The 25,931-nt window shown below is 35.9% G+C and overlaps 1 protein-coding gene across 1 annotated transcript in view; it reads right to left on the reverse strand.

Moving 5' to 3' along the window:
* The window catches only part of PRDM5 (PR/SET domain 5), a gene marked incomplete at its 5' end in the record, with an annotated part of 86,181 nt that overhangs the window by 18,302 nt on the left and 41,948 nt on the right, over positions 1–25,931 (reverse strand). Inside the window, 4 exons of the mRNA XM_081999473.1 lie at positions 1,301–1,386; positions 14,756–14,849; positions 17,568–17,728; positions 23,480–23,573. Coding sequence (XP_081855599.1) covers positions 1,301–1,386; positions 14,756–14,849; positions 17,568–17,728; positions 23,480–23,573 — 435 coding nt within the window. The remainder of the gene's footprint in view (positions 1–1,300; positions 1,387–14,755; positions 14,850–17,567; positions 17,729–23,479; positions 23,574–25,931) is intronic.

Below are 25,931 nucleotides of genomic sequence, written 5' to 3' on the forward strand. Positions count from 1 at the left end.
AGCTGATCTTGTTTACTACTCCTCCCACTCACAGCCATGTAGAACATATATGGTAATGAAACTTCTCCTGGTGCAAAAACAGTAATATGGGACAGTAACAACAGAAAAGATTTTATAGTGCTTCTTAAAGTGATTTAACATCTGGAAAGAAGGAGAAACAGCTAACAACATGGGACTAGTGTGCTCCCAATGAACCACCAGGAAGCACTGCACAAACTACTGATTACTTCTAAAACTAAAGCTTGGGGTACGCGAGCTAAAACTTATCTAGGAGCTCTAGTTAATACTCTCAAGACTAGGCAGAATGGTAGAAAATTAAACAAACAGTTTTGATCTTTACTTATTTATAAAGCTATTCTCTGTGCAGATTTGCATATGGTGAACTACCATCCTCCCTATTTCCTAATAGATAAAGAACTTTCCTGGTTTGGCCTCAAGGTTGCCTTGATTTCTGTAAGCTGTAATAGCTCCCAAGGGATTACTAGTAAAAGCTGCAATTTACTTCTAACTTTTTGTTTGTTTTCTTATGCTGGATGGGGAGGCCAGAGACAGGTAGTATATGGACTGCTAGACCAGCTTAACTTAACCTGGAGATCTCCGTTTACTAAAGGAATTCATATCTGGCTGCTTCAAGACAGCTCTCCATCTCTTTGCTGGCTGAGGGGCCAAGATCTCACCTTTGTCCTCTAGTAAACATACACACACGACAAGGCTTTTCCCTAAAACAGGGAAACTTTGTGCTAACTGAGACTCGTTCAAAAAAGTTCAAAAATCATCTTGGAGACTTCTGCAATTTGCCTTTTATTTTGCCTTCAGTTAAATAAGAGTTAAAGGAATTCATTTTGCAACTTAGTATGTCATCAGTTAGTACAGTACAGCCTCTACAAAAGCTCACAGTGACTGGATTTTAAGGAGACAGTAAGAATCAAAGTACTGGATATTGAAGTTTCAAGAATAGTGAAGCCTTTACAGAATTGTTTACTCAGTAAACAATCACAAACATTAATTTATACCTATGAATAACCACAGGTTAAAGGAAGGAGTTTGTACTGCTATTATTTCAACATATAAGAAACCAAAACCATCAAAAATAGAAGGTTGGTAAGGGAGGCATAATTAGAAATTAACAGTTAATGACTTCAATCTTTGCCTCTTATTTTGATAAGTATAAAATATCTTGGTCAGTATAGCCTAGTCTCTACACAAACAATAATTATTTACTTTTTGCCACACATGATTGATAGACAATCCTCAAGTAACCATAATAAGCAAGCTACACTTACCCTTGTGTCAGACTTACCCTTGTGTGGGTGCGAATATGCATCTTCAAGCCATCATTCTTGCTGAAAGCTTTGTCACAGTAAGGACACTGGTAAGGACGCTCACCTGAAAACAAGAAAAGCATCAGAATCCATAAATACGGCCTCAGTATACAAAGGTCTTGCAGCACAGTTATTTGTCAAACTGAGGTACTTTTTTCTGGCCTTGTCTTCACACTCAGTTCAAACAAAAAGACATCTAAGCATTAGGAAAATTACAAATAAATGTCCACCTTAGCAGGATGCAGGGCTGGATAAAATTATTCCTCTTTGCTGCTTGATTTTGTTCTAGCAATATATGAATACACACAGAGAGCCTTGGGGAAAAAAAAAAAGAAAGAAAGGAAAAAAAATAAAAGAAAACACCTACTGACCTTGCTCAAACCACATTCTACAGTGACTTACACATGGTCACTTTTATGGCTAGGCATTAACTGCTCCCAAGTATTTCTTCTATTTCACATATGGTTGTTATTAGAGCCCTCTGGGTGTCAGAATCCCAATGAAATATAAAATTTACTCTTTTTTAATGCTGTATCTGAACTGTGTTAGAAGCTAGTTAATCAAAAGCTTCTGCAATTTTTGTGTCAAAATTTATGATTGAAATGGAAGCAGAAGGATCTTAGCATCTCCCTTGCAGCATCCCATACCTTAGAGGTATTTAGTTTAATGCTCCATTAAACTGGTGTCATTTAGCATCGATTTTCACAAACTCACATTAGCGTAATGTGGATACTGAGCTATTCAGAACCAAAGAATGAAGAGTTTCTAAGCTAGCTCTATAATTTGGAAGAAGTCATAAAGCTTTATAACTCCGTAAGGGCATTTTAATTTTTAACTCTTTAGGCAATGCACTGGAATCTGAGTCTATTGCCTCCTCTTCCTGTACACAATGCTTTAAAAGCAAGTATCAGGTTGTTTCTAGTACAAAACCAGAATTCAACAAATTAAGACACAATAACTATTTTTCTATTAACAAAATAGAATTTGTTCTACACGGTCATAAAGCTGAAGGTGTAACAAACCTTTACTTGCAAATTCAAGTTAAGCAAAGCCTATTCCACTAAGTCAATGCACAGCTTTCTGCTCATGAAATAATCTTGGCATGTATAGAAAGATTTAACATAGTCCAAATGTCAAAACACGTATTAACACTCATACTCAATCCTGGAAAATAGGCACGATTAACTACATTTTACAGTTAAAAAATCTTCCAGACGTATTTCACTGATATGCCAAAGATCAGAGTGTAAGAAAGTGGCAATAACAGAGATAAGCATTTAAAGTTCCACAGTCACTAATAACAGGGATATTCATCTTGGAGAAAGGAAGCCTGATCCCTCTTCTCATCTTTTCTCCACATGAGGTATTCCTCCATGACTGCTCAGAGGGAAGATATTGGATGTCTTCTTTCTTATGAACAAGATGTCAAAGGATCACAAAAAGTATGTAATGGAGACAGCTTACAGAAACAGTTCTTCAGAAGGACCAGTTGTGAATACAGCACAGCTGATCAACTGATGGCCACTGTTGTACATAAAATCTCCACACAGGCATTGGTTGTGCAGAGATTTGAGGGCAGCTGAGATGATATAATTATTGAAGTAAAGGGATAAAAAACCCCACTTATAAAAAACCTTCTGTTCTTTTCTGTCTTTTACTACTGTTTAGGTAACTCTTGTTAATGACAGCAGCAAAACACTGTGTAGCAAAGTACTTGTGAAATACAAATATTTTTCTCTTGTATTCTGCCATCTCTCAGAATGCACAATTGTCTGAATTTGGCCTCTTTTTTTTAGGATGATGACAACAATCACTGTGTTATAGCTGTGTTTTCATTGAGCAGTTTGAAATACGATACTCTCTCTCATGACCCTTGATGTCTTTAATCCGTGCCTCCAAAATTCAAACACTCCAACAGTTGTCAGTACTCATATTTAATTAATTCATCTGACATTTTTATGTTTTAGGGCTTTTGAATGTAAAAGTTAAAGCTTTCAGCAGTTTGTAAGTAGATGAGCGATGACAGGTAAGAGCTGTACCCCTCTTCCCTCTCTCCCTCATCTCCCCTCTCTCTTATAAGAGAAAGACTTTTGCTTTCAAAGGATGGTTTTGAGTTTGTCTGAAATGGATTAAGTGTGTCCTGCAGAAACTAACCGTGGAGACCAGGGTATTTGAGGAGTAAGGTCTTAAAAGCTTTCAGCAGATGCCAGTAGAGGGCAACAGTATGACTTCGTATCAACATGTTACACCTGAAAAAGTCTGGCTTCCAGAAGCTGTTATGTACTGTAAATTTTCAAAGATCTCCACTGTTCCAAAATATCAAGTTTACTATATAACACAGACTGCAAGCTCTGACTTAACAGTGATGCTTGGTGACATCCTATTTTTCTACATTATAAAAACAATTTCTCATGCACTTGTGTCATTAATAATTGCCAGTAAAACAACTTAAAAGATGACCCAAGAAATTTTTCTGTTGCTCTTGTTTGTTTGTTTGTTTTCTTTCACCTAATCTTTGTAGCCTGGATGCCCAAAATATATAAAAGCGCCCCTGTGCTTATATAAGCGACTGTTTCCCTGTGCATGCGCGTCTTTTAAATGTGTAATTTATCTTCTACCTCAAAGAGTTTTCAGATTTTACAAAATTAACTGTGGGCCACTTAAAACAAATCTGTGCTTGCAACATCCATGTTTCTTAGAATAAATTTTCTTAGTCTCTCTGTAACCGGTCCAAAGACGAGTTTGTGCCACACTCTATTTAGTGTATCAGGAGCCTAGGCAACTAATTCAGATTTCATGTCTGAACTTGTGGACAGCAGATTTTGGCAAGATTGTTACAATCCTAGTTATTAAATTCTCTCTCTCTGGTAAAAACTAAACTTCTCTCCCTGCTTCAGAACTAGACGAGGCAAACATTATTCATGCTACCAGTCAGTTGCTCGTAAGACTGATCCCAATAACAGATTCGTCAATGAGACTACTGGGAAAGCAGGTGTTCCCCATGAGAAGTCTTAGACAGTCTCTCTCACTTTAAGTCCTGTAAAATAAACAGGAGCAGTGGTTCCTTTCTCTAATACTGCAATATGCAAATGGCGTAAGATGACAACAGAGAAAAAAAAAATTGAAAAATAAATAAATGTATTCCTCTCACCCATGAAGGTTTGCTGAAGTGCATGGTTTCATACAGAACTATTGCAAGTGTCTGCAAATGAGAGGGTTTTGTGCTTCAAAGTTTAGAATTGCCACTAAGAAAAACTAGAGAGCAAGTGTGATATGACAAAAGCTCCTGGGAAGGTGACATGATCCATCAATGCTTTCACATCTGTCTGCAATCAACAAAGACCACTAAAAATCAATTATAAGCATTGGAATATTAAACCAAGCTTCAGATCAACTCACGCACAATAAATACTTGGGAGATTTCCAGATGTCAAACTTCTCTGATCAGAAAGAGAATGGATCTTTTACAAGGAGATTAGAAGCAAGAATGATTAAGATGAGCAAATGAAAGTGTTGCAAGTCATGTATCTCTCTCTATTTCTCTTGTCCTCCCAAAAAGGAGTTACAAAGCATCAGAATGAAAAGAAAGCTATTTCTCCTATGACAAACTACAATTTCTTCTTGGATTTACTGCTAGAAGCATGCTTAATGAGATGTGGTGTCAATGTGTGATAACATCATACTAAGAGGGGGTGCACCTTAGGTAAAGTTGTTGATGCTGATTAACAATTATGCCATTTCCACTCTGCATTTTTATTTATATATGATAAATATATCAATATATATAAAATATAGAAATATCTGTATGTTTGAAGGCAATGATAAATACTTACAAGGGGTATCATACTGAAGTACACAGTGCACTGTTCTTTTACTGTACTGCCTTCTAATTCCAGTCAATAGTACAGTAAGTTTTCAAAGGTATTGTTTCACAAAGTGAGGGTGGCTGGTTGGGGTTTTTTAAAATCTGATTCATATAAAAAAATATGGATAATGTGGGGGAAAAAATTCTTTGAACTTACAAATACACTTTCAAGCCCTAATCCTGACACATTTGGAAAATATCTGAAAAAAGGCCTGAGCTTCTATGTTATCATTAGCAACTCTGCCATTAAACCGCAACTGAGACGATGATCTGCACTTTTCACTACAACATTTCACCAGGATTTCTGCTTTAGTACAGTATCAACATCCAGTAGGCATATTAAATACATCTTAATTTGACAGCTTGTCCAGTCAACATGCCCAGAAGTAATGTTGTGAATGCAACAATAAGAATAATTGCTATCATTAAAACAGCAGAACATTCAAGACAGACAGATGTAATAAATCCTATGTTTACCCTCGAGTAACAGCTGACTGTCAATGTCCCTGCTGTTCAAGAACAAACTGCCCAACACATTAATGGCACTTCTGTACAAATAACCCCAAATAAATAATCCTTGGATAAATTGCAGTGGATTTAATATAATTCAAAGTCTAGACATTCCACCTCCAGATTTTGTATGAATAAAAACAAAGCTTTTAACATAATAAAAATAAATTTAACCCTAATACAAGGATTACGAAAAACAATTCCGTGACTGAAAACCATATGTGATTTTGATCTGAAAACATGTCATGATAGAGTTGGTATCTTTTTTTCTCAAGTGTGTACACCTCTAGCTTGAGATCACAATACCTACTGGACCTTAACATAGCATTAAAAGTTAAACACCAGATTCTTCCATTTCACTTCAACTCAGGATGGACAGTTTCCTATGAGGCAATTGCAAACAAAGGTGCCATAAGGCAGTATTTACTCAGATTTCCCGAACTGTGATACCTCTGGGAGCAAAACAAGTAAGAAACAAAACCAAGTACACATTAGTTCTTCAAGATTTCAGTGGCTACAGCTGGACATTTAATAAAGACTTTGAGACACAATAATTCAAATTAGTCATATGTGTTGCTATTTTCACACTGTATTTTGCATTCCTCGTAGTCAATTTAGCCACAAAAAAAAGTCTAATTACAAAATCAGGCAGAAACTTGATATAAACACCAATGTTAGTGTGATTTACTTCGAAACAACGACCTCAGGTAAGATCAACCAAATATGTACTTTAAAGGTGACAAATATATTCCCATCAAATGAGACAAATGAAACTGCATCAAAGAAAGAGTCCTTATCTGAAGAGACCGTAACAAAAGTATCTGAAGAGATCAGCAAAACAAAAGAGAGAAACAGAGGCACAGAGAAGATGGTCAACAGCATGCAAAAGTATGCATTTGATGGACTATTACATTCAGTTTTGGAAGTAGCTTCATAGATCTCTGTCAAACCATACAAGGGCATTACTTCTATTTAATTCTGTTAAATTTAGAGTCATATTTACTGTCCACATTCCCATGCAGCTTGCTTGGTCACTTGTATGCAATTCTCAGGTGTGTATGTTAGCTTTCTTGTACGAATTCCCTGGCTTTCTGTCTTAATGGGAACTAAACTGCTTTATTAAGGAATGAAGAATTTGAATTATACAGTGAATTTATCACGGGGGGGTATACTCTTAATATGTCTGTGCTTGGTCATTTGGGGTATTCAGCACCACTGATCTAGATCAACACTCACTAACATCAGAAAAAGACTTATAGATTGCACTGAACATCAGATCATGGGCAGTGTATGTAACTTAAAAGGAATTGTTTTCTTCAGTTTTCTTTAAAAAATTAACAACTAATTATGGCAATGTGGTCCCTCAGAATCTTCCACAGACCATTTACCACCTTCTAAATATAGCTCCTTTTCAGATGTTGAACTACATATTATATGGATTAGAAGACTATTTATTTTTTTTTTATATATATATATATGTATGACTGTATTATTTCAAAATGTCAATTTTCAGAACAGTTATGGTGAAGTATAATCCTTTTTAGAGACCTAACTTAAGACTGGGGTAGGGGAGAGGGGGGAAGAAGGGAGACTCCACCATTGCCCAACTGTGGTGGAAAGAAGGCAGTTCACCTGGGGAGGAATTCAGAGGCAAGGGGGCCATCTGGATCACACATGCAACACTCCATACCAGGTGATCAACAGGGCAGGCCAGAATGGGAATTGCAAGAGGGTTTTTTTAGTCAGAGATAATTTGAGGTGATGACAGCATTCAACAGCAAGTAAGGATGGGCAAAAGGTTAACGGATATAACAAAATGATAATCTGTGACATATGCTTTAGAACATTATCTGTTCATATAGAGCACTTGACAGCTTTACACATTTATCCTCAGCTGCTGTTGCTCTGTATATGATGTTTCCATCAAATTAAAAAGCAAGTTTGTGTCCTTAACTGTACAGCATTCAGCTAATGTATTATACAAATATGTACACACAAAGAAACCTAAGATACACAGAACTTATTTTCTCCCACATGAAAAGAACTTCATCAGGAATTAAAATTAAGCTAAATAGGAACTCAAGGAACCAAGTGATTTCAACAGAACTTGAATTAGAAAATGCCAGAAAAAGCAATTATTGAATGAAGATTAAATATTCACTTTAAGAAAATATGAGTAAATTTCACCACCTTGGTGTTGTACAGCATGTAAAGTGGCCCTTGAGAAGAGAAACACTTCTTCAAAATAACAAATTTCCTCTTGTGTAGAGGAGACAGTTTTCTAGATACTGAGTAGCATTTTCAAAAGCATTTAATACCCTAGGTCTCTTAAGCATTTTTATAACTTTGACCAGGGGTTCTAGGAAGGGAAAATAACAGGAGAGTAATCAAGAAGCTTGGCCAACTGCAGCAGCTAGCTGCTCTCTTTACAACACCTGGACTTCTCTTAATCTGGACTAGACAATAAAAACAATGATCTAGCCCATACAGAATTCTGGCCTGCCTGATTTTCAGCCATTAAACACTCAAACTTTAGCACTTCAGAAGGTACAGAAGTACCCACACAGGAGTAGCTTTCTCATGCCAAGAACCAAACAACTTAATGATCTGAAAGATAAAAGACTTGTGGATGTCAGCCAAGACAAGACCCAGAAACACCAAATATACATGTAATTCTATGCTTACAGTCAGCCAGATAAAGAAAGGGATAGCTCTCTGACTGCTCCGAGAACAGTCCTGTTGCCTGAGAGAAATGGGAAAACAGTACTCAGGTATGGGTCAGTTAGAGACATTTCTTATGCATTCTTCATTTTAACCAACAAACTTAGCAGACTCCAAAGACAAGAGATAAATATTTCTGCCTTTTTTTTTTCTTCACCGATAATTAACAACACTAAGCCTGTGTATTTGTGAATGCTTTCTAACCAAGCTCCAATACTTGTGTATTTTCCAGGCACAAGGGAGAACTAGAATTGCTTTTATGTAAGTCAACCAAATGCGTTTCCCATTCATTAAAAATGGTCACATATTTAATAAGAAAAAATTTGAATGCTATTCGAATAATTCAGCAATTACCAAACAATTCGGTTTCCCTATGAATGGAGCATTAACATCTATGACTTCAGTGAACCCAATGTTTTAAAGTACATGCATTAATCAATCAGTAATTCATTTGATCTAAAGACGTCACTAGCATTCAAATAATCTATCCCTTATAAGAACATTTCTTCGTTCATGGAAGCAGACAACAAGAAGCTGACAGCTGCATGAAACTTTACAGGTACTTTTAAAGATTTAACTGTTGTCTGGAGATAAATAGGACAATGATGTATAAACTGAAAGGTTTAGAAATGCAGAATCCTTACCTTTGAGGCCTTCTGCAAGCTCCTTTTTAAATTTGGTAGATAAAAGAGATCATTTATAAGTTATTGAATAGAAACAACCTATCTGTAGACAGTTGCAAGCTGTTCACTGACTAGATACAGATACGTTTTCTCACATACTTCATTGTGATATGAGAGGAAGTTCCTTTAAGCTTCCCTTTCATCTTTTTTTTTTTTTAATGTAAGAAAATATAAATTACTTATCATGTAATTTGCCAGAAGATTTGCTACAGTGAGGATCCTGGCTGTACATTATTTCTTATATCCATGAACAAACAGTTGTCTGTTTAGCTGTTAAAACTTTGGAGACATATTTCACACAGTAATAAACAAGAGTTATACTGTACTTCAACTCATTGCTTCCTTCAACTACTTTGAAGTCTTTTATGTTCATAGATGACTGAACTACTGTTAATAACCAAATATTTTTATTATAACTCCACAACTAATATTTTGTTTGGTTACTTGGGAATTTTTACACAAAAGTGCAAACTTTGGACCTAGACTTTTATAGAGTTGGACCTTAACTATTATTTTAGGTATGCTCAAATGCCTACTTAATCAAATTGTAGAAATGTGACTACAATGACAAAGTTAGGGCCATAACATCAGGGTTTCTCAATGCAGAGGATTAGAGATATCTCAATAAGGCAATCAGCACTTAAAAGTTATAGGGGACAAGTATGATGAAATGTTTTCACAAGCTTATAAAACAGTCTTTAATTATGGAAATGGAAATTGAAAAGGTAAGCTTAACTGTGTTGACACAAAGGATATGGAAGTCCATGGTGGGAATGCTTTTTGCTGTTTTAATGTAGTCTGTTGGTATTATCTTTTATTCACGTATATAGAACCAAATTCACAAAGAATCTTCTCAACTCGTGCTTACAAAATAAAGCTGCTTTTTCCACAAACCAGAGAATATAACATGTAAGAATGCCACATTAGAGTCATGGCTTTTAAATGGTATAAAATAGAAAAATTAATCTTTTCAGAAAACATTTAGGACAGCTGTAAAGTCATAGATATCTTACTGGCTTTTTATCAGGACTTTGACTAAATGTGATGGGGAAAGTAAAATAAGTTTACGTTTTAACCTGCATTTGCACGTGTAAGCATTTTCTGGAAGACATGTATGGTCATCAGTTTACACACTCCATTACATAGGTGAGGGACAAGACAGCATTGAAAGGACAGAATTACAGTTAAAACACTCGATTCTCTTAACTCAAAAATAAATTAACCTGCAAATATAAACTACCTCCCAACAACTTCCATTGTTCCACAACTTGATGTGCTACATCCCAAAGATGGAAGAGATTAGGATAGAAGTAATTAAGAAAACAACAGTATAAATATCAGAGAGGTAAAATGCCTGTGTGTGTATATATGTGTGTGTGTATAACATAGGCACACACAAATACATACACATAAGACTGCAATTAATATATTTAAATACCTATGTATAGGTCAACTGCAAAGCTGCACAAACCACAGGCAGTAACTGTTAACACTGAAAGTTGCTTGAAACTTTAGGAAAGTAATTAACCTCCTGGCCCTCAGTTTTCAAGCCCAAAGAGCAGACCACAGAATTTCTTTTACAATTTATGAACAAGCCAAGGAATTTATATCACAGTCAGAGGATTCTTTTGCTGAATTAACCCCAGCTCCCTCTGACCCTAAAAAGTCATAAACCAACAGGATACAGCAGAGGGAGAATGTGCTATAGTGTTTCAGCTGACCTACAGAGCGCTGTCTCTGTCATGCCAAGGCTGGAAACCCAGATGATGAATTACAGAGTAATACGCCAGGTTCAGACACAAACATCAACCCCTTCTCTCTATACATACACATGCAGACATGTTCACTCACCCCAAACCAGCTCAGTTTCTGCAAAAGGCAAAGTACTGTTAGGGCTCATTTAGAGAGTCTTACTCTAAGATAAGAGAAGGAAGAGAATTCCTTATCGAAGAAGCATACATACATTTGTGAGTAACAATATTTCAGAACACATGCTGCATATTAAATAAAACCCAAACCCCTACTGAGCTTCTCTTTTTGTATATGGATTATTAATCACAGCAAAAATACAATCCCAAAGCAGGACCAGGAGGGTATCCAAGAACCTCAGCTTTTATAAAGAACATCTTTATAAATAAAAAAAAGGATAAAAATCAATACACAACTCTCTTTAAAAGAGCTCTGCCTGGCTTTATTTGGTAAATACAGAACAAAGCCTCTTATACAAAGTAGCTGACAAAACAAAGTCCAGCTGACCACACGCACAGAAAATGGGGTAACACAAATGGCTGTACCAGGACCTCAAATGTAATCAGCTGTAATCACTAAGACATGAAGGTCTTCACAATATTTACACTTATGGTGTACTGCTTAGTTGCACCAAGAGCTTAGCCCCAGCTGGCCTTGAAATCATCTGATTTCAAGATGAATGATGTCTTTAAAACAGACAGTGGCTGGTCGTTTCACTTCTAGCTCAGAATGAAAAGCGATACTTTGAAGTCTGACGGAAAAAAAAAAAAAAAGAGGGCACGGTTTTGAATTGATTAATTCAAAACCACATAATTTAATAGATGCTAAGAGCATCAGTATTAAACACTGCAACATTTAGAAACCAAACATCCATCACTGAATAAAATAAGTTTGTGGCTGCACTGTTTGATGAACGGAAAATTTTTTACTGCTCAGAAAATCCCTGAAAAGTTGTCATGGATTTTCACAATGCAATGACTTTTATTACTAAAAGCCATCAAATGAGTCCTCAACGGTTTTTTTGTACCATTTGCAGATGACACTGATTCCCTTCACCAACTACCCTTTCTTTGGAAATGATGCAAGCTATTCCTCAGAAAGCTATGCTTCTTCAGGCCCACTGAACATTTGACAATTTCCTCTTCTAATTAGTCTGCATGTATTATGATCGTGAACAACTTGAGTGAAGTCTTCAGGTACAGCACTAAGTCAAAAACATCTCTATAGAAGTACAAGATGAATCTAACTATGGCATTTTCTCACTAAACCTCACATAAGGCATTTTGCCATATAACTTACAGACTTATTTTTTAAAACCAGAAGTCACAACTTAGTAGCAGCTCCCCCTCTCTTTTTTTTCCACCCACATTTCATCAGGGTAGTTGAGAAATGGTCAGGAATCATAACAGAATGACATCAAAAACAACCATGAAAATGTATTTCAGTTGATTCTCACAGTGAAGGATGTGAAGCACAAAATTTTCCACCAAAAATATGACTGACATCACAATAGCAGCTAGACTGGAAAAGGAAAAGACCAGAGCTTATTCATCACAGGTGAATAAATGAATTTAGCATAGCATTTTTCCTGAATTAGCAACTCTTGTTTAAAACGAGTGCTTCTAGGTTTTAAAGTAAAGAAAGAGGCCTTGAATGTTTCCCTCCTTCTGCAGTGTTATTCCTTCTTAAGTACTTTTCACACTGTGTATTCCCATAATTCCAACCTGTATCATCTCCTGGCAAGGTAGTTTCTCCCACCATATTTAACTTACAAATGTACCAGAAATCTTCAGTGTCGTCCTACTTCAAGTAAGTTCAAAATGTCTGTTTACTGTTTCTCATATAATAGTGGCTACAAATTTTGCAAGGCTCTACAGTCAAGGTTAGAGGTCTCTGGTGTGTGGTATCATGAAACTCACCTTAGCCTAACTCCTTAATTTAGGAAAGCCTCCTTGAGATAGCTAAAACTTTAAATGTAACTGGTAGCAGCACATGTGTGAAAAGCATTTTCACTCAGCTATAAAACATTTTCCCAAGTGCTATCTGCACTATAAACTGGAAAAACTAGGGCCTTTCTACTCTGTGCAAACTGACGTATAACATTGATAGTACACAGAAAACATACCTAAGGTTTAAGGAAAGGGCCGGTGAAATAAGAAACAACAAAAGCACCACACTAGTAAAGGAAATAAAGCAGACATGCCTGCAAAAAACATTGCAATGTGAATCCTGAGATTTTAATGAAGAATTAGAATAACATTTTGATATTCCTTTAAGCACTGGGAAAAAAAAACCCTACAAAAGTCCTAATTTTCATGAAAGCCTAGTATGCCAAAATATCAGAAAATTAAAGGGTAATGTAGTTCCTCATAGGATGGCAAGGTGAAAGTAAAGAAATATCCATAATTAAAACAGCAAAAAAAAGTTGACACGGATTAGACATCGAGGAAGTCATATTCCCAGAAGCCTGGACTGATGTGCCGAGTGACTAACTAACAATACTATTGAATTGCTTCCTTTCCAAAAGGCACAGTCCCCAAAGGTTCTCTAAATCCTCACACCACATACTCCATGAGGGCTAGGGCTTTTTTTTTTTTTTTTTCTCTCTCTACATCTTCAGGAAGACAAGAAAAGAAGAGAAACCTACAGCTTACAGGACAGAAGAATGAAGAGAAAGACAGAACAGGTGAGATTGTGCAGGAAGGACTTTGAAAGGAGTTCGTAAGGTGGAGTTGTAAAAGAAAGAACCAAGAATGAAGAGGAGGAATGGACAGAACTGCTGCATTGCAATTCTGGGTCTTGCCAGCTTTGACCTTCAATGTCTTTTTTGTCTATGACTATACAGTACATGCGAACCACCTGAGCAGAATGCATATATGAAGTCTTATATGTATATGTTTTTATACTGCTGCTATGAGGGATAAGTGTTCCAAACATAGAACTTAGTAAAGAATAAGAGATGAAGATAAAAGTCAGTTTTAGCCTTTTATCCTGACTGCAGTACCAGGATAAAAATTTGCTAGTGTCAATAGCAGTCAAATCCAAAAAACGCAATATATCAAAAACTAGTAAAACCTGTAATCCTAAGAGGTGCTTTTGATAGACTGATTTAAGACTTTTCCAAACATAATAGAAAGCCAAATGATTAAACACACCAATTCTGTCATCCCCCTGTAAACAAAATTTGCTTATGCAAAGTGAATGAAATGTCATAGGAAGGCTACTTGTTAACCAATGCTTTGACTGCCAAAGGCAAATCTATACCATTTTATGTTGGAAACAAAATATCACAAAGAAAGCCCTTCCAGTTGCCAGCCACTTATTTGAATGAAAGCATAAGCTCCCAAAATAAAACTATCAACATGACAACACAACTAATTTTCAGTGTGTTTACAGAAGACCATATATATCATGCTAGGGAAACAGTAATGCAGACTGAGTGGCAACATACAAGAAGTTGCATAACTCGGACCTAGGAATATTAGGAGACTAGCAGAGTAAGTCAGATGTTGCAACAGAAAATATATTTTGAGTTAAAGCATACTTAAGGTAGAACATTCTAACTTCGGTAACATGCAGGTTGTGATAAGGTCAGAAGTTACATTAACATGAAATGTGACTTTCAAAACATCTTAGCAGCCACAGAGATTAATGAATTCACATTGTATATAGATGTAAATGTTCATATATATATATACACACACACATATTCATACATAATTACAGTTGAGAACAGAATATGGTTTTACACATTAAGCAGTTAAAGTGTCTGAAAAAGATGCTGTGTTAGGCCTACCTGTAAATTTGCATTTCTGTTTGTAGATACATAAATTGTGGACACACTTACAGATACCTTGTTATATATTTAGAATATACAACATTCATTACAACAAACAACACTGTACCTGTGTGGCTTCGAATATGAACTCTCAGTGTTCCATTGCTTGCAAACTTCTGTCCACAATATGGGCAAATCTTCTCTTTTTCTCCTGTGTGAGTCTATATGGGGTGGGGAAAGACAAGAACAAAAGCTTCAGCATAGCTTTAAAAGAAGTGAAATATGGGATATTTTAACTGTGTTGACATTGACCACTTATCTCCATTATATATCTGATAGCATCACATCAGGCAGAGATTCTAAGGAATTAGCTACAGGTGTTCTTTCTATTTTCTTCTAAAATTTCTAAAAAACCCTCTTATTAATGCCAAAATAAACTGGCTTTTCAGTTCCTAAGTTTATTATTTCCTAAACAGTTACTATTAAAAATGCCCAATTCACCTCTGTGTATTTTCATTATTGCAAGAATAAGACACCTATTTTTCAGTTTGGTATCTGTGATAGTGGTTTCTAAACCAGCAAACAATAATTTGGTTACCTAATAAAATTAATCTTCATAAATGGGTCTATTTTTAAAAGTTTATAATTTCACAGAATTTTATTACATTATGAAATATAACAAAAATAGTTTGCCTAACCTAGTATAACTTTTCCTGTTGCGAACTTGAACTGACACAGCCACCAGGTCATCTGAAGTACGAGAGACAACAATCCTTCAAAAGTGCAAGTTCTCAGTGACGTCAGTCAACACAAATGGCATACTGGATCCTATCTAGTTTGTAACAAATGCTAGAGAATAAGATTGCATTTAGAGAATTGATCACAAGAAGTATATTGTAATTGTCACTAGCACTAAACCATACACTGAGCTTGTCTTTGGAAATCAAGCCTTTAAGGCTACAGCGCCTTGCTGATATAAGAATTATTTCAAATTAGGGGCGGGGGGGGGGGAGCAGAATAAATCACAAACTCTTCCATCCAACCTGTGTGGTCAACAGCAAGACCACCTTGAAGTAAGTTACATACATGGGTTCTCATCATTTCTTACATTGTACATTCAGTGCCCAAATCTGAACTGAAGATTTATCAGCCTATTGAATATTTTTTCCTTATAATTGTGACTGCTCTTTTAGTGGAGAATTTTGGATTACTTCATTTGTAAGTTTTAATTTAAATGGAATAGGAAAGATAACACATTAAATTATATGTACAGCTGACTATTCTATGATTCAAGGATTTGAGTTTCAAGCTTTGCATATGACTCTCTTCAGATAGGGAAATTAATTCTTATTTTTATGAAAGATACTGAAGTGACATAAAATTCTTCATTACATCATAAACACCTTATCTCACATAGTACATATAATGATGCAGCTGAAGGAAGAGTAAATGAGATATTATTTCAATACTGGATGGACTTGCATAGTTTTCATTCCCTGACATTAGGGATGTGAATGTTAAATCCCTCTTGATTCGGACAGAGTTCTTTAGAAATCACTTGTATCTCTAACAGCAACATTGTGGGATGCTAGACAGACAGCTATCAATTCATTCCGAACAACCAAAGGAAAAAAAAAAAAAAAAAAAGGATTTCTGGGACATTACGACTACAAGGCTCACAAACGTACAGCTAGTCCTAGTCTGACAGCAGCACAAAGCAATAGCAACGACAATCGAGAAAAAAAGATCAAAGAAAGAATATGGATAAACAATAAATGGTAGCTTCTTTCCATTAAAACACAAATACATATATGTATATGGCCATTTTAACATGAAATAGTAAGTCATACTGAATTTTTTAGAAAGGAATCTGAGGAAAAGTTTAAAAATTTATGCAGAGCTCATCAATGATTCCAGGTAATATTTTTGATTTTTGGATCTTACGATTCATCTTGGCAAGATCCTCCACAAAAAGTTAATTTGAAATCAATGTATCAGTAGTATAGGCTAGGCCTGTTACTCAAGTTATTAAAACAAGTTGACAAGGATGAAAAGGATTGTGTGTCTGAAAAGCAGTCTATTTTTTCCAAACAAATCACTTTGTCTAATGAAAGATACTATGTCTTCCTAAAGTCTTGCTCCCCAAGAACATAATCAGAAACAAATCACAAGTTTATTTTGTATACCCTTTACATTTGAGTTCCTTAAGGAAATATATTCAGGCTTGAAAAACAAGTGTGCTTTAATACTCCTTATTCTAAAAGTAATGAAAGAGAGGAAGAATATCCTATAATATAAAGTTCTCTTTCTATTACAGCAGAACTCAACTGATTTCACAGGCTGAACAACAACTGATGAACCAGGTTGTTTGAATCTCAATCAGCTAATAGTACACATACAGAAGTCTACAAACAAGGCAACCCCATGCCATTCTAGCTCTTCTAAAGCACAGATGAGAACCTTCCACTAAGTGTATCTGAGAGAAATACATTCTGGTTACACAGTTACGTCACTCAATCACAGGAAACTTCATTTTCCGGCAACTATAATTACCAAGTAACTTAATGCATATTAAATATGAGACAAGCAGCATTTAAAAGACTGAAGGCAGACTTCCAGACAGACAGCAAATGCATTAACATACATTTAATGGAAGATCAAGACCTTTAAGAGACCACAAAAGAAACCAAAGAGACTTTGTTCCTAGTTGGTTCCACTACTTTTTACAATCTGTAAACATGTTAAAAATCAAACACACATTAAGAAGGCAGTGTCATCCATTACATTAGAGAATTCAACAGTCTGCTATCTAGAGCCTAAACGAAGTTATTGGTAGAGACATGAAAAGCCAGAAATGCAGACGCATCTGGGGATTTTATGTTTATTCACAACCTTAAGGACACAGAAGGAATTAATATGATAGAACTGATTCTACTCACTTTTTTATGACTCTTCAGGACTGAGGGTGTCACAAAAGCTTTGTCACAGAGATCACACTTGTATTTCTTATGCCCATCGTGTACAACCTGAATATGAACATTTAATGTGTCCTTTCTTTTGAAAGTAGCATCACAGTGATCACACTTGAAGGTCCTCTCACCTTACAAAGAGAAAAACAAGGTTTAAAGATACCAGATTTTTGTGGAAATACACTCATGCTTATTGTTTCAGAAAAATGAATAAAAGCAGCAAAGACAAATGAAAAGCTGGGTCCTGAGAACAGAAAGAAAAGGGAAATTACATCAGGTAAAATGTCATTGGGAAGTGAAGAAAGTAGTCATGACAACAATGTAGCCAGAAATGTGAGATTAAACTGTATAGCCAAAAGTGAAATGGCAACTAGTGGAAATGGCTTCCCATGAAACAGAGCACAGGTTTTATCAGCACCTCCAGTAACAGACTATTTTTATGGTAACAAGCAAAAAGATGAAAGAGGCTTCATCTTTTTAAACTTAAACCGTAAGAGACATCTTCCTGAATTTAAAAGGATTCTCAAAACAAGACATAGTTGCTTTGAGTAACCTATCTGATTCACATCAATAGGGGCAAACTCAGATGACAAAGATGAAATAATTTGTAAGTGTTATAGCAGTATTACTATTTAAACTGTGGTGATGTCATTGAAGGTTATGGCAGAGGCCAGGTTAATATTGCTAATAGTTTTAAAAGTCAATGAATTACCTAAGACAGGGGAAGAGACATTGCATTCTGAAAATCTGCACACATCTTTTGAGAGGAAAAAGACAAAAAATAAAAATGTGAATCTTCAGAGAAATCATTACAATGAACCTTCTCTTTACCACTACTGTGAATGCATAAAAAAATATTCTCTTCCATTTTTTAACTTCTTGATTAAAATTACAAGTTAAACATCTGCAACATGGCCTTCATTCAGAAATCCACAGTCCACACTGGAAATCAGGTGTCCATATCCCACAAAGCTTTCCAAGCAGTTACATCACAAAGAAAGATCACCATAACGTAAGGAGTATCCTCCACTTCTTACTTTTCAGGACAGAGGTCTGATCTGCAGCCTCCTGATCCATATAAGTAAGATACAGACTCGTGTAAGCCCAAGCTTTTTCCAGTACTAATGATGCATGTGTAGAGATATACTTATTTCCTTGCTATAGTTCATTAAAGGATAAAATCGTAGCTGCCTTGGTCCCAGTGCAAAGGCCAATATGAATGGAAATTGATTTCAGTATGCTGCATATTAAAGCCCATTTGATTCTACATGTTGAAGCCCCAAAAAATCTTTTTTCTTCATTATATATTATACATGTAATACATGTAAGTGAAGCTTATCAATACAGTGGTGACTCAAGTACCCACAGACATTCCAAAGCCTAGAAAACCTGCTTTTCTCCCACATAATTCAACCATTACTCCCCCCTCACCTCCCCCAAATCTCTCTTTCTCTGTTGGTTTGGAAACAAAAGTCGTTTTGTCTTAAATGACACAAGAAGAATATGCTAAAAGGTATTAGGGTGTAAGTTGTCTCATCCTAAAATACTTTCAGTGTAGCTATTCAGAAAAATTTTCAAGGTCAACAGGGATACAATTTAATATACTGCTATGGGGAGCTTTAACACTGATACTGCTTCTAACTGTTCAGTGAAACACTTCAGTCCTCATCTTGGGAACGTGAAACCACTCTGCTAACAAAGTGAAGTCATTACTATTTTTACTGAAGTAACATGCAATTTTCTACTGCTTCAAAGGAAAAACATTCAAGTAGTTTCTTTTAAAAGTTACTTCTTATAAAAACTTCTAGGCTTCATGGATTTTATTTTTTTATTTAGGTAGTCATTTGTTTCTTTTAATCTCCTAATAACTTATCTCCAAGTCTGAAAATAAACTGAAAAAAATGAAGCCATACCAGACATAACTTGAACTAACTACCATATCTTCTGAAGTAAGATGTATGATGTCCATAAATTTACATGATATCATTATGGTTTAAGACCCAATTCGACATTTGTTGAGTTTCAGGAGATTTGTCCCTTCTATCCTAAAGTTTTGTTTCCAATCACTCCTATCATTTTCAGTATTGCACTTCTATTATGATTTGAGAAGATGACTTTCAAAAAACAACAACAAAAAATAATACAGTAGCAAAAGATCCACCAATTTTCAAAATAAAAAAACTCCAAAGTCAGGGAATTTCAGAACTAACATACTGTTCAAAAGTATCTCCTCTGTGTGTACACATTATAATACTCTTCACCTATGTATAGTTGCAATGCCAAGTATGTATTTAGCCAAGTCCCGGCTTCAGTTTAGCAAAATTTTTCAACATGCAAAGTAACGGGAAGACTAGAATTGGGTATTTTTTTTTCAAATGTTATCCTGGATGAAGACAAATAATGTTTCTCTTCAGCTTTCTTATTTAGCAGAAAACCTATATCTTATTACAGAAGAGCCATCAGAACACTGTCTCCACTCACAGTTGGCTCACTGAACAGTCTTTATATCTTGTCTTTTTTTTTAAGCCATAGACAAAGATACATGAAAATGTATTAAAAAAATACCATTAATACACAACTATGGAGTTTCAGAGGCTCCTCAACGACATAAAGCGGAAGTCTAAATCACTTGCAACAAGATGCAAGTACTAAAACTCCCTGAGCAGCTCTGGAAATCCTCTTGTAGACGACTACAGGAAAACACAGAGCTATTTCATGAAACCTCACTGCTATGATAAAGAACAGATTTCATACAGTGAATGTAAGAATGTGTCTGTGCTTATGAACTGAAGCACTGCTAAAAACCAAACTCTTTTCAGTGCCTTTGGCTGATAAAAGTAATATTAAACTTAGCAAATAAATTTCTAATATTAATGTATGAGAACTGAAGAAAGAATTTCCATTATGTATTTTCAGTCAAAAGGTTTGCACTGCGCCAGATTGAGGTTTCTTGCAAAATAAAATAGCAAAAGATATACATAGATTCTCTTCAGGCCTAGGCACTCTAGAGAATGGAAGTAAATAAGAAAGTATATGATTGACTTCAGCTCTTGAAACCACTGAAGGAGGGGAACTTTTTCGGAGTACTTGACATGAAACTACGATATCAATATCCATAAATGCCTCCAAAGATGGAAACAGAGCACGGACATCATATATCCTGCCATGCCTTCCTCCAGAAATACAAAACTTAGTGTGAGTGTCTTTCCTGGGATTGGCTTTATCTACACCACTGATACTCATTGTCTTGTTTTTTCATAAGGAGAGTGTATTAGCACTACTTATGCTGTACTTGAAATGAGCAATCTTCAGTGCCCACTTCTGCTGAGCCCTGTAGAAGGAGCTAATTAATACTTCTCTCCTACTAACAAACATTCCGCATGTAGATTTTTACTCTGGAAAGCAAATGTATAAAAAGTATTATGCCTTTCTCAACAAATGCAATCCTGCTCATGCATGTCTCCACAATCCTAGACAACTGAATGATCCATGTGAAAATGCTCAGGGTTACTCGTTCTTGTTAGCCAGGTCTCTTAGGGCCTCACGAGCTAGTATGGTAGCTCATACTGGGCTAATACACTTATGTATCATACATCCTTCCTAAATGCTACAGCTGGGCTTAAAGGGTCAGCCCCAGCATTGCCAATGACATAATAAGAGCACAGTTACTAAAAGTATTATCAGCAGCATACCTAAGAGAAAAAGCTTGTTTGACTCTCAGAAATGTGTGTAAACTTAATTTCATTTACACAGCTAGAACCTAGGAGAAAAAAAAAAAAGAGTTTGGATTTTTTAAATTATTTGTTAGACATATTTGATCTTGAATTTTGAAAGATATATCCATGACACCTTTTCCAATTTCAACAAAAGGAATACCTGAAAAAATGAGTTTATGAAATATAATTTTTTCAAGTTTGTAAAATAAAATTTAAGTCATTCTACATCATTCTGCAGCGTGCCAAGGGGTTAAAACAACAAGAGGATACAGAGTTTTAAAAAAATATATGAAGAAAGCTGAACTTAAATTTTTCCTAGAAGTTTCAAGCTTCACAAACAATTTTTTTATTTCCTACAGCACAGAACAGTAAAGCCAGCTAAAAACATCTAGAGACTCTGTTTTTTCTCCTTTCGTTATAGAACAGGTATATTTCAGTGCTATGAGAGGGACTATCATCCAGCCATAGCAGGACAATGCCTGTAATTCTGAGTTATCTCAAATATGAGAAACTCATTATCATGGCAGCACAACTTGTCAGTCTCAGAGTTAGGTCATGAGGGGAAGAGATCTACATTTCTTCTCTGGGAACACAAGCTCCTCACAGACAACAGCAGAGCCCCTTGTTTTAATCACAGCCTTGAACTGAAAACTGTTTATTCTTCAGTTCATCGTAGTGATGACTTTCACTTTGTTATTGGTCTGTCAGCACTTCTTTTATAGGACTCTACAGACGAGAGAGATGCAGTATGACTATAAAAGCTTTGCTTATATTCTGCTGTATTAAGGCCTCCTTGTTAAGTTGGTCATTTGTTGGGGAGTTTTCTTCCAAACTAGGAAAAAAAAAGGTTTCAAAATTTTCCCTGGGATTAATAAAACCACCAAATATTATCGGTTTAAGGCTTTGACTCATTTTGGAGACTGTTTTAGCTAAGATGGCAGAAGTTACCACCTTCAAACACCTTTCTGTCCTTCAGCAAGACATGTCTCCTTTTGCACCAAGGAAGACTGACTAGGCAATGTCTGTGCCACTGCAGTTCACAGTCTGATATATTTAATATTTGCTTAAATAGTGGTGGTTCAGAAACAGCTAAACCTGCCACAAATCACAACCTTAACTCAAAGATCTCAAATTCCCCAAGCTCCCATCCTCTTTTTAAAAAAAAAAAAAAAAAAAAAAAAAAAAGTAAAAGTACATGTTTTTAGAGCAACCTTTACCAAGGCCTACAATTCTGCGTGCTGTGTATTACTCCTTTTGGATATTCTGCAAATGCTTGGTTCATTAGAACACACATTATTGAACAGGTTTTTAACTTTCCCTCCATAATTTTTAACATTTAACGTTGGAAAAAGATTTAGCAAAATTCAATGTTTTATGAAATTGCAGAAGCTTTGAAAGATTGTAAAAGAACAAACTGAACATGCCAGTCTAATAGTTCATCTAACAGAAAGACTATTATATAGGATTAAAAAAAGAAAAATTTGTGGTTTTCTTAATTATACCAACGTAAATATTCCCCAAATCAAAGTACTGTCTTCTAAGCTACAAGAATTTTAGTTCATTAATATTTTCCAAAATCTAAATTGCTGACATTCACAGGGTTGAATGGTAGTCTAGGGCTCTGTAAATACTAAAGATGGAGAAAATGTCACCGAAAATAAATCTTTACGCAGTCAGTTAAAAAACAGTACAGAATATCAACAAGTTACTCGGGAGGGGAAAATGACCACAGCATTTCTCCGGGCTGCTAGTTCTATGCCAAGACAGGAAGCATTAGCCTCAGCTTGCACAGGAGAGAGAATCTCACTTTCAAGCTCTAAACCAGATTACCTCCAAAAGCTGAGTAAACCACCAAGTTATCCCTGCTTCCATTTCTCCTTTCTTAAAATGGAGGTAACACTAGCACGCTTAATGCAAAAATAAATATCTTGTAATCAGACCTCAAATCATTACTAGATTTTCTACAGCATATTTGGATTTGCATTTAAGTGCATTTAAAGACTTAAATTTGGCTCTGAATTTTCTAATTCCCTGGGGCTAGGGTTGAATCTTAATACTAATTTAATATAGCAAGTTGCATATAGGAGCAAGGTGCCGTATGTCTGTTTTTCTCAGTCAAATGTGAGAACTGAGGAAGTTCTTTTTCCTCTCTGACTTAGCACTTACTGTTATGGATTAACAGATGTCTTTGTAGAGAGAATGGGGTTCGGAACAAAGCTTTGCATTCCTCACATTGGAACGGTCTCTCTTCAGAATGGGTCTGCAGATGAAAGACAACATGTCAGAGAAAAGGCTCAGGGAAATCAATTAGCTGTCATTACAGTAATTATAGCTAATTTTCTAGACTGGATTCAGGAGGGGATATCACAGCAATTTGAAACATCAGGGGATGAAGAATTAAAACAGTCATTCTGCCATTATCCAGAATCCTGAAAGTCAGCATAGCAGCTACCAAATAAATGTACCTTCCCAGTCCTCAGAAGTGTTACATGAGGTGTGCATGTAAACAGAAACAAAAATACGGAATAACCAGGAAAAAAAAAAATGTACAAACTCAGTTGCATTGCTTCATCAGTACTAACACTGGCTTTAAGTACTTCCTAAAGTGAATAAACACTTTAAAATTAAACATAGGTATACAAACCCCTTTTTCTCAATTAAGTTTGAAGGTAAAACTGATCTGATTATCTCAAGATAGCATCTAAAATCTGGCACAGAAAATTTCTCAAATCATGAGACTAGTCTTACATATCCTTGTTTCACCTTCTTGTATTAAAAGAAAAAAAGAAAACAAACAAACAAATCTACAGAAGCATCAGTATGAAGATTTTTGTTTGCTGTAGAAAAATTCATCATAGATGAAACAGCCTCAAAGCCATAAATAAAATAAAACGCTAAGCTTGGATGAATCTCTCAAACTGCAGAGTTGCTGAAGCAGATTTCTCTTCTGGTGCTTGGGAAACATCCAGCTTCATTCTACTTTTGTAAGTCTCAAAGTACTTTCCCTGTTTCCTTGTGTTACTGAAGTGCTGTCCCACTGTACATAGTAAATTAATCCGTACAATTTATTATCTACCCAATTTCCTACTATTTTTGCAAAGGAAAGCAAGGTTTTAAAGCATGAGTGTATAAATATTGTATGAGCTCACAAGGACTTTAAGTAGAAGCTGCAGTGCCAAGAGGAAAACGGAATGGACAGTAAGTGTTTTATAATATGCACGAAATAAGTTAAATGAGTTAATTTTGTAGACTAAGGGTAAATACTAGCATAGCACACATTTATATAATCTATTTCTGCTATTCATAATACCATACAACATTTATAGCTATCCCTTAAACTACGGAGAAAAAAAAAGGACTGTGGGGAGTCAGCATAATTATTTGGATGTAGACTGAGGGCCTTGAACCTAGATGGATTTTAACAGAAATGTCCTCTTACATACACAACAGTACCAAAACATTAGAGTACTTGCAACGGTATACAGAGGCTTTGGATTCAAAGTCAATTCCTTGACCTCAGCCTATGTCACTTAAAGTGAAAAGGCAACAGGAGCACCATCAAATGTGTGGAATATATCACACATTACATAAAACCTGCTGAATGTTTCAGTCCAGCTTCTGCAGGTTTACATCACAGTTTGTGTTAGCTGACAACCTGCTTGGCAGTCTCAGCAGCCAGGCCAAGGATTGACAGGACATGAAGAGACTGAACTACCTTCTCACCTCAATAGGTGGTTCCTCCAGAACAGGGTTGAGACATATTGACGAGACACTGTGGGGAAGCTCGCAGTGCTGCTGTCTGTGCTGTACCTGTTCTGTGGATAAATAGAAGGGTTCAGTCCCTAGGGCTGTCAATCTGGCACCTTTCACGAGCGCAAAATTCATGTTTATTTTAAAAACGCCCTGTTTTAGAACACTCACCGCTTGAGTGATAGTTCTGAAGAGCACAGTGATTTGTACAGAATTCCTTCTTAGCATCTCCTTGACAGTTCTCCTAGTCTTTTGATCAAAATACAAGTATTCTTCTGCATATCTTAACTCCACTACAAAGAAAAACACCTAACTAGACATACCCACATGCAAGGGTACACTGATCATCTGCCTCTTTTGTGAATAGTCCAGAAACAAGCTAGGTCTACCAGAAGATGCCATGCAAATCTTAATGAGGAGAGGTATTCCCCCAAACGAGCATATTGGTTCTAATACTGTCCTTTTTTGTCCTACTAATAGGTTCCAGATCAGAGATAGCTTCCATTTGGTCAGAGCAGGGGACAGCCATACGATCAAATGAACTGAGGATGGGCTCTCATGGAATATTTAATGGCAGCCTTTCCTACCATAGCATTTGTGGAGGCTTAAACCCAGCCCAAGGTTACTTATTCTCAATAGAGACACTGAGGGAATACAGTTGTTTCAATTCATTATGCTCCCCGGGACCAAATAACCCTCGATTAACCATAAACCCTTTAAAATCCTGCGTCTGCTGACCTATTTCTGCTCACTGCCATAGCCTCATATTTTATTCTCTGAACTCATCCTCCATGCATAGCAACAAAGGAGCAGATGGAACAAAAACTTCTCTTTCTCCTGTATGGAAGTAATCTGCATTATATGGCAC

Source organism: Phaethon aethereus (assembly GCF_964289735.1).
Source record: "Phaethon aethereus genome assembly, chromosome: 4".
Taxonomy (NCBI): domain Eukaryota; kingdom Metazoa; phylum Chordata; class Aves; order Phaethontiformes; family Phaethontidae; genus Phaethon; species Phaethon aethereus.